The sequence below is a fragment of the Postia placenta genome (genome assembly GCF_002117355.1).
Source record: "Postia placenta MAD-698-R-SB12 unplaced genomic scaffold POSPLAscaffold_19, whole genome shotgun sequence".
NCBI classification, from domain to species: Eukaryota; Fungi; Basidiomycota; class Agaricomycetes; order Polyporales; family Adustoporiaceae; genus Rhodonia; species Rhodonia placenta.
Genome location: NW_020169850.1, coordinates 68263 through 78109, shown reverse-complemented (window position 1 = coordinate 78109; position 9847 = coordinate 68263). Strand labels below are relative to the sequence as shown.

Genomic DNA, 9847 nt, shown 5'->3' with positions numbered 1-9847 from the left:
CATGAGCTCCATGTTGCATTGTAGATATACATAGACACCTACTATAAATAAGACTTGAAGTGTGCGAGGGATGTGTCTTCGTTGCCCCGCAGATAGGTGCTCAGAAACTGGGAAATCATATAGTCAGTAAAGCACCCAATGTAACCAGCGGGAACTTACATTTTTTGCCGTCGCAGTCTCATAGAGCTGCGCCAGGCCCGTGTCCGTATTGACGAGATTGCCTGCCATCAGGAATGCTGTGGAGAAGTCGTATCGCAGCGCGAGGTTGTCGCACTGAGGGGGTGGTTAGTGGGCTGCGCGACGCTCATGATGTAGGCACTTACGAGCTGCCTCATCTTGGCGACTGCCTTCGCAAAGTCGCGCTTGCGCTGGCCGACAGTGTGATTCGCCGCCCACACTTCGACCTCCTCGAAGGTCTCGAGGATGTCGCGCCAGATGTCGGCGTGCGCTTCTTTGAATAGCGCGTACGTCTTGGAGCGGATTTCGACGGTATCTGCCAAAGGAGCATCTGTGCGAGGCTCGCATTAGTATCTGTTTAGGGATGCAAAGTCCCTGTACTTACCTAGGCCGAGACGCTTGCATTCTTGCGCCTGGTTCATCTTGAAGTAGCGGCCGTAGATGTTCCAGTGGTTGCGGGCGGTGTTCACGCGGGCGTGTTGTTGTCCGAACATCGCCTGGACACGCGCCGCTGGCAGCCCAGAGTCCTTGCTGACTTGCTCCACGATGGTATTCATCTTGGCAAACCCTGTCCGCAGGATCTGGCGCACGTCGTCCGAGAGTCGCCCTGGGGTGCCGAACACGTCGTCGTCAGCTTGCTCTTGTAGGGCTTGCTCTTCAGCCTCTGCGGCCTCTTCATACGACATGCCAGGCACCTCATCCCACTCCGGGCTGCCATCGTGGGAGGTGTCATGCACCGCGTTGTCGCCAGACTCATCCATAGGGGAACCGGCAGCACTTGCCGCTGCATTGTCCGCGGTGCCTGCTTGCTGCGCGCTAGGCACATCCGTGGATGGGTCCTCCTGCGTACTCGTCGCCTTGGGCGTAGGCTCGAGGGCCCTCTTGGAGGGCTGGCTGTCGCTAGGAGGGGGTGTTAAGGGTCTGCAAGGAAGGGCTTGCCGTTGTGGAAGTAGGGGCTGGGGATCCGCCACCTGGAGGACGGTCCAGCCCGGCATGTCGCTTGGACCGGGGGGGGCTAAGGTGCTTTTGTAGCGCAGAGGGTCAGCGGGATCGGTGGGATGGATATGTGACGCGTTGGAGGACGCCCGCGAGCGCGGGGCTGTAGATGCGACTCGCGAGGATGTTGATGCCACTTTGGAGGGAGGTGCAAGGGGCTCTGCGGAGGGTCCTGCGAGGTCTGCACGTGAGACGCTGGATGGGGCTCGCGAGCGCAGCGGCGCCGCCAGGTTCTGGTACGGAGACGGGTGGTAGTACATGTTCAGGTTGTGGGGGTCGAGTCCGGCAGCACCGTAATGCGTGGGGGCAAAGGGTGCTGCGTGGTATGGGTACAGCAGCATGTCTTCACGTAGTGTGCGTGGTGCTGGCGCATAGTGCATGGGCTGGGAGCCTCCTGCATGCGCGATGGACCCTCCGGGTTGGGCAGGAGGCTCGGAGGACGTTGGGGCGGAAGAGGGATCCTCTTGCTCACTGCGGATGGTTGCGGCAGGGGCGCGCTCCTCTTGCACTTGGGGCGTAGTGTTCCGCAACTCCATAGAATGGAGGCCGGTGGTTTCGGGAGCGGCAGCCATCGCATCGCCCTCGCGCTCGGGGTTTGGGGGCGGCATGAGCTGCGCGCGGCGTGCCTGGGCCCTGTGGCTGATGCTGGTGCTTTTACCAGTCGGTTTGATTACCGTGCGCAGGCGAGTCGGGGTGGTCGGGGCAGTGTCCGTGTCTCGTGCCTCGCGAGAGCATTGTTCACGCGGTGTGGCCTCCTCATCTGCGTCTTCGCGTAATGACCGCGCTCCAGGCGGCGTGCTGGTCTTCACGCGCTGTCGCATCTGAGGTGGGGTTTGATTAGTATGAGACGCGTGGAGCGCGGTGTGCCGCTGTATGACATTGGATACTCACCTGAATGAAGTATCCCGGTTCTCCAATGTCCTCTAAACGCGTCGGCACTTCCTCCTGCTTGATCACGATCTGTGGGACCTCTGACCTGGGCAGCGATGGTGAGATTGGGTGTCGTGCGTGGCGTTGCAAAGCCTCTTGGAGATGGTCTAAGGGAGTTCGGAAAGGGCGAGAGAGTCGGGGTAGATTGGGCGTGGGAGCAAGAAAAAAGGAGGCAGCAGTAGGTGGAGAGACACGGCAGGAGGAATTAGATGGTTGCCCAGGATGAGGTGGGAGCATGGGCGTGAATGCGATGAGGATCACGAGGAGAAGAGGGAGGGCCATGGCGTTGAACGAGCTCTAGAGGACGTCGAAGAGGATGGTAGAGGACAGAACGGAAGCATGTGACCCAATTTGGATGGCTTGGGCCTCATGCAGGGATCAGCGAATTGATATCCAGTCGCCTGCTTCCTCGGTGTTACCCCATTTGGTATGCCTGGGAAGCATGCGCCCAGCTGCTTGGTTCCTCTGACTCCCTCACTGCTGTTCCCCGCTCGCATCCCTCTGACTCCCTCGGCGCAGTTCCCCGCTCACATCACTTCAACCCTCGCCGCCCCAGCGAGTGAAGGCTTCCGTCGGGATCGCAAAGGCGAGGGTTGAGGCCGGCTTCAACTCCGGGCATGTCACCAATGACATGCGTCGGGAGGTGATCCGCCATCAGAATAGCGGATGGTACCGCCGGCTCACCCTGAGGGCACGTGTGGCCCGTCAACTATGACGGTCAGCACCCCCAGTCCGCCCATTGCCTCAAGCGCGCGCCATTTAGGGAAATAGTTTCGGGCGGCCCCTCAGGCTCGATATGGTCTGCCCGAGGGTCTCTCGCTTCTCCGTGAGGTAAATGGGGTAACATCCGAAGTTAATAGTGTTATGATACATTGTTGCAAGATGAGTGGCACTAGTGTAGTACTCCGTGTCGTAGCAGAAATAGCAGCACACCTTAGACATTATCAATGTGATTGTAGTTATTTCGTCGTCAAGCGTACAGCGATGTCAACAACAATGTGTACACCGACATCTATTAATTGAACGTTCATCGGGCGCCGACATGCCACGGTCGGCATTCGGCCATCTGCCTCATGCCGCCCGGCTTGCCTTTCCAGATGGCCCTGCCGGTGCGTATGGCCACTGTGGCCACACGGCAGGCGGCCCAAGTGCCAAGCGGTCCTGTGGCATAACCGCGTGCCATTTAGGACAATGGTCTCAGGCGGCCCCTCGGGCTCGATTTGGTCTGCTCGAGGGTGCCCTGAGCGATCTGCGCTGCTCCTAGGCGCCCATGTGGCGCTCCTCGGAGATTAGTCCCCCTCGGAGATCAGTCCCCCTCGGAGATCAGTGCTGGCCCCCAGTCCTTCTGGGCGGCCGCAGCCTCCTGCAAAAGCTAGTTGTAAGAGTCCAATGTGAGCAAGCTCACCAAGCTCACATTGGACTCTTACATGTATACAACCTGCGCGTGAGCCCAAGGATCCCTGCCCAGGACCGCAGGATGATCCGATTACTATGGACCATTGATGGTTCTTCGGCCTTGATTTAGTATGGCCGAGGTTCGTGACAGGGATCTGCACTGGCATTAGGCGCCCATACATTGAGCGCTCCTCGGTGCTCGCTATGATGCTCCTCGGTGATCAGTACCTGGTGCTGCAGCCAATCCCCGCGCGAATAAGGGTCCACTGATCGAGCTGCAGGACGGTCGAAAACATACTTGCAAGTCATATACAGGCTGTTTTTGAGCTTGCAATGCCTCCAATTTTGCGCGCTTTGCTCGCCAACGGGCTTGCACATCGCCTGGGTACATTTGGACACCAGCGGCATTCTGAAAGGCTCTGGGCAAAGCATAAGGTGCACGGTCTAACCCTTGGGGCAGACTAGATTCTCATAGGGCTCCTTGTACGCTTTACTGCCACCATGGGCAGAGGCGCCAAATACTTCACTGCCGCAGACAAGACCTTTGCCACCAAAAGGCGCAAACAGGCTCATGCAGCTACTCCAAGGTATAGCTACTAACCCCCGCCCTATCCCTTGCTAACCAAGCGTGCAGCATCAAGGCCAGCCGAAGGGCTCAGAACCGGCATGCATATCTGCATCGCCAGCGTACATTCATGTTTCAATGACGCCGGGTTACATTGCTAAAGACCACCCCTCAGTTGAGGGCTCTCTAATACCCTCTCAGGTCCACCCTCTGAGGCCCACAGACCATCATGACATCCCCCCCGATGTCCTCACGGACGCGCACCTGCCCCTCCGCTCTCACCCGCTGCTCCTCAAGGCGCTATGCAATACGCCCCTCGACTTCAACCCTGCTAATGCCACGGCAAAGCAGATGGAGGCCGTCCTGCGTGGGCAGGCCTGGCGAACGTTGCACGACGAACGGGATCGTCGTATACGCTTGTGGAACGAAGGGAGGTTGGACGAATTGCGAGGGTTGATAGAGCAACACCTCGCCGATGCGTGGGAGCATCGGCAGGTTGCTCATGCCCAGTGGGAGGAGGCTGCCGCGGAGGGTGTGGACGATGACAATCGCGCACAAATTGTGACGTCGACCCGGGCGGAGTTCGCAGCCAAGGAGGTATTTTGCGACCTGTGGGAGCTCACGCAGCTAACGCACATGCCAGAGTACTATGGTGTATTCTATGAGCTAGCATGTTTCCCCTCACAGCGGGTCATGCTCGTGTATGAAGGCGTGGTTATTGATTCAGTATACTAAGTTTACGTGGATACAGCGCGTGCTAGCGTGAACAGGAATATGCGGAAACGGCCTATGTCTGCCTCCTCGAACCCCGTCATGTCATACCCACGCAAAACTGCCGCGATGACGGCCAGTATCCATACGCCGCAGTCATATGTGTTGTGCTGACGTGCTGCTGTCTAGGGACTGGGTGAGACTGCGCCTAGCGGCGTCGGTGAATGCTACTTACCGTGGTCGGATACACGGCCCATGCACGTTGCGCGTGGACAATGCAATGACCCTTATCTGCTGCAATATTGAGCAGGCGCGCGGTGAGCTGCATGACATCCTGTCGATGCCAATATTAGGATATGCAAGACTTTGACGCCATAATTACTTACCTGAATATGACCCTCCCATGGATGCTCCCGGGCAAAACTGTCGAAGTAGGCGACGCGCGACCGGGGAATGTCAATGGTCGCCAGCATCCAATGGTCCTTGTAGTGGATCGGGATTGTCCATACATCCTTCTCCCAGAAACGTGTGCTTGCCGCATTGCGCCAGAGGGTCGCATCGCCGGCATCTGCGCGCACTAGGGGGAGCATGTATGTGGACAGGAGTGCCACCCGCTCACCTCCTGGACCCAGGAAGACGAGTTGGAGGAGCTGCATGCATGCGTTGATGCAGCTATCATTCATCCACGCACTCCGGTTCTGCAGGCGACTCATGTTTGACACATCGAGGTGGACGTTGCTTTGCAACAATTGCAAGAGGACCGGGGCCGTGGCTTGCAGGAAGTGGGGAGCGTCATCAATGGAGACATGGATCTGCGCACATTAGCGCAAGTGCGGTATCACGACAAGGAAGACTTACTGGAGTCTCCCATGTCATGGTTATTGTCATGACAGATGCCTCGGACCTTGCATCCTCAGGGGGCCCCTCGTCGCCACTAGCGTCGTCCAGGAAGACGTCCTCCACCAGATGCTGTTCTGCCTCGAGGTATGACAGTTCCTCCTCCTCCAGACGCCCATAGGGGTCTGTATCATCTTGATGGATGATGTAAGGGAGGGGAGTCTCGATGACGAACGGCCATGCATACACTTGAGGATCGCCGAGGGCGCTGTTGACCGTCTCGGACGCGAGTGTGGTCTGTGCGTCAAATCGTTGAGGTGAGACCAGTGGGTTCTTCCATTTGGCAGGTAGGAGCAGAAGCTCGCAGACGCGTTGCTGTAGCAGAAACGCGATATCCGCATCTGGTAGGGTCCATGGTTAGTGGAAGGGGCGAGTGGCGCTAGCGATGGCTTGGTGTACTTACTGGATGATGTCGCCAATGCCAGTTTGGCGGCCGCAAGCTCACTACCATACCAACGACAGATGTTGTCTGCCTCTCTTCCTAAGCGGTGCCGCTCCTCTAGACAATGGTCTCCAAGTAGGAGCACGCGAATACCCTTGCGGACGTCGACGTCTTCGAGCCATCGGGGGGCTTGAGCTTGTGAGGGGTCAATCCAGACATCGGCGAGGAGGCTGGCGTCGTCGCGGAGGGCGTCGAGGTCAGTGGGAAGTGGAAGGGGTACGGTGATGGTCCACTCCGGCTGTTTGAGTTCTTTGAGGGTCTCGCAATAGTGATTGAACTTGCGGATCGCTGTCTTGAGGGCGGGCGTACGCTTCGCAATTGCTTTGCGGGTCTGCTGATGGATCTTGGTGCCTATGTGACATGTTAATAGTGAGCGCTGTGCCCCGATGTCTCGCACTCACCTAGAGGGTTGTGCCGTCCACCGACCGCTTGGTCCAGCCGATCCCATTCAAAGAAGCTCCCCACTGCGCGCTTGCGAATGTTGATCTTCAGGTCGTGTGCCATTAGTAGCAGCCTCACGAACTCGAGGCTGATGTTTCTGAAGTCTGGGAAGCTGTCCGTGATGTTGAGCGATGAGTATAGGGCCTCTACCTTATCAACCAGGCGTGTATGTGATCGTTCGAGTCTCGCGATGACTTCATGGGACTCGGCAGACGCTTCACCATTTTCAAGGACTGTCCGTGTTGTTTCGATAGCCTTGTTGACAGTGTCAAGGTCAGCCTGCAGGCTCAACACAACGTCCAGCTCCTTCTTGAGATGCGCTGGAGCATCTGTGGGAGGGTCAGCATTGGTATCATGATCATAGCAGATGCCTTACGCGCTCTGATAGATGTCTGCGCTACGCATTGCTGCTTCCATTCGTCTCGTAGCTCCTCCTTGGGAATACCTACTCGCGCCAGCTCTTCAAGAGACGACGCCTCCCTTGATTCCACTCCATGGCGTAGGCGTTGGGCGATCCAGTGGCCCAGATCGTCACGCAGATCAAGGCTGATAACCTTGGCCTGACGGTCGATCAGCCAGATACGCCGTGATCACTGTGAGCGGTCATGAGAGGCATGATGCGGCGGAAACATACATGTGCTTACCGCAGACGAGCGTGTGATGGGAATGAGCTTACAGAGCCTCGACCAGAGCCTCTCAATGCCCTCACCATCGGTGAGCCCGAGGCCTTCGCGTAAACGGGGGTTGTAGACGATCTGACAGGCCCATTGATGGCCGTACGCGTGCATTGTGGAGATGGCGAATATGAGTCGTTGGTGGATATCAACAGGTAGGATGTTGTACTATGGGCAGTGTCAGTGTGTTCTCATGAACATGAGGGTTAGGGGCGCTCACCAGTTCGAGGCTGCGATCGACAACACAGCCAATGTCGTACAGTGCCGCAACAGTCGCATTGGGGGGGAGGAATGTAAAGAGATGCTCGAGGAGCGCAATCGCATATTTCTGTTGCTCGCCTGGAGTATCTACGTTAGCTAGGAAAATGGGTATGTTGTGACGGCAGATTAGGGCCATCACGCCGGTATCGTCGAATCGATTCGCACTTGTCTTGACTTTCTTCTCGTCCGCGGCCTTGTACGACTTCTCGCACTCATCGACGATGTGCGCAGGCACCTTTGGAGCGCATGAGGGTCGTGGAGGCTTCTTGCGTGCTGCAATGATGCGCCGGCCGCATTCGTCGACCTGAGCCTTAGGGATGAAGAACTCGGGTTCATAGAAGTGCGGCGAGTCGCCCGCATGCATGCTGTGACGTTGGCTGAATGTCGCATCCAGTGCGACATGTATGTCCGCTCCCCTGTAATGAGACGTCAATCAGCAAGTGTAGTGGACGGTCAAAGCGACAATGGACTTACTCATCAAACGACCGTCCGAACGCTGCTCCTCCAAAGCAGGCTGGACACCTCGTACTCAGGAGCCTCGCACAGCGTGTCAGAGCATCCACCGGGGGAGGTGTGCTCAGCGCATGCGCATCGTGGTTGTCTACCAGAGTGTCGACGGGATCGGGGGTGAGGTGAAACATTTGTCTCTCCGTTCTATTCCTTGTACTACTAGCGCCCATACTGGCGCCTGTCTTAGCACTCACCCGCAGGTTGAACATTATGTAGCTTACATAATGGGGTCCGTGCGCACTTCGTACTCGGCATCGTACCACTACGTTTCTCTCTTCACTAACATGACCACATAGACACGATGGTCCATGCGCAGTCGGTACTTGTATAAGTAGTTGTACCATTAGTCGGTCGAACCCTAAGTTCGACCTGGTTATTCATTCAAGTCTCTGCTCCTCTTCACTTGGGGTAGTGGTCATTCTCGACCTCCTCGCTCGATCTTCAGGACGACGCACTGTCCATAAGCCCTCACTCGTCGTCTACGAGTCAGGCATCGACACAGGAGTATAGACCGTTGTATCACGAGGCATGCATGTGCAGCATCGATCGCAGCATCGAGACGATGCTGAATTGAGTGACGGAGGGTGTCATACCACTGCGTGGCATACCCAAGGCCGCGTCGAAATGGATCACGGATGGGGTCTCCCTGTAGAGCTCAGGTTGTCTCGATGATGGTCTAAGGGAGGGTACTTACCTTATGGTCGAGGGTCTGGAAACCGCGACGCGCATAGTGAGTGCGCAAGGCGCCAGCCAGTGCAGTCACCGCGTCAGCAGAGCATTCGAATAACGCATGATAGAACTCCAGGAGGTCTATGGAGACAGCGGTGCGAGGGTGGGAGGGAGAGACTGGAAAGAGGCCATGATGCACAAGGACCTGGGGGATACTATAACACCGACAGGCCTTGACATCAATGGCAATTAGATCTATGAATCTTATTATTCGTACATTGAGAGGGGACATGAACTATGACTTACGGCTCCAGTACAAGCACAAGATATTCACTCCTCGGGTGCTGCAGGACGAGGCCTCGCAGAACAGTTCGACCCGAGTGCACGAGGTTGAAGGTTGCCGGTACGATGTCTGCATATATTGGAGGAGAGCCGGGACTAGCTTGGGAATGAGAGCACGCCACCAGTCGAATGTTTTGTGTGCCTCTGCATCGGGTAGCAGCCGTTTGCTACGCTTGGCTGGGGGTGAGGCGTCCGATGGCTCCTGGACAGGGATTTCCTGTTCAAAGGGTTCGGGTTCAAGATCAGGTGGTAGGGCGTCCTCGGGAGGGGGGGGGGAGTAGAAGCATGAGATTCTAAAGCACGCAGACGGGCTAGCAGTGCCAATGTACGAGTATCACCTGGATGACTAACTAAGACCTGATCTTTTTTGCCCCCGAGCCGACGTTTTTGGGGGGTCAAAAAGTGCGCCCCTGTGCGGGGGATGACCTTCTGGTTATCGCGCATCCTCGGTGGCTGCGATCGGGGGGGTGTCGCAGGACATGGGAGCAGGTCGTCGCCGATCTGGAGAGTACTAGGTGGCGGCATGGTGAAAGCGAGAATATAGCCGGGCGAGAGAGCATAGGAGCTAATTTGAAATAGCAAAGACATGGCATCAAGATGTAGACAGGTACAAATATGGCGAGGGTACACAGAGGCTGGGGATGGTGGAGCGTCCTAAGGTACGGCGGAGGAGCGTCCCAAGGAGGGCGGGCGGGCGTCTAACCCGCCTCGAGGGTGCGATCAGGCACATGCATATATCCATATCGGGATATAGGCCCTGATCTCCCCCTGGGGATGGTGTTCGTTAGACCCATTTCCCACCGCCCCGATGGGGGTCTACTAGATACCTCCAGGACC

General features: G+C 57.0%; 3 protein-coding genes across 3 annotated transcripts; 1 reads left to right on the top strand and 2 right to left on the bottom strand.

Annotated features, from left to right (window-relative positions):
* Positions 1-41: 41 nt before the first annotated feature.
* On the bottom strand, positions 42-2843 carry POSPLADRAFT_1157602 (hypothetical protein; the record flags this gene model as incomplete). The annotated part of the gene is made up of 7 exons (XM_024487214.1): positions 42-107; positions 160-273; positions 303-508; positions 563-1489; positions 1646-1994; positions 2065-2149; positions 2788-2843. The coding sequence occupies 7 exons, from the start codon at positions 2841-2843 to the stop codon at positions 42-44; spliced, it is 1803 nt and encodes a 600-aa protein (XP_024333873.1).
* A 1156-nt stretch (positions 2844-3999) lies between these two features.
* Positions 4000-4798, top strand: POSPLADRAFT_1157770 (hypothetical protein; the record flags this gene model as incomplete). Its single annotated transcript, XM_024487235.1, has 3 exons — positions 4000-4085; positions 4133-4185; positions 4287-4798. The coding sequence occupies 3 exons, from the start codon at positions 4000-4002 to the stop codon at positions 4796-4798; spliced, it is 651 nt and encodes a 216-aa protein (XP_024333872.1).
* A 2-nt stretch (positions 4799-4800) lies between these two features.
* POSPLADRAFT_1061782 (hypothetical protein) lies at positions 4801-8130 on the bottom strand (the record flags this gene model as incomplete). Its single annotated transcript, XM_024481428.1, has 10 exons — positions 4801-4959; positions 5010-5108; positions 5161-5586; positions 5633-6012; positions 6075-6464; positions 6515-6883; positions 6931-7114; positions 7199-7396; positions 7449-7905; positions 7964-8130. The coding sequence occupies 10 exons, from the start codon at positions 8128-8130 to the stop codon at positions 4801-4803; spliced, it is 2829 nt and encodes a 942-aa protein (XP_024333871.1).
* Between the last annotated feature and the right edge of the window lie 1717 nt (positions 8131-9847).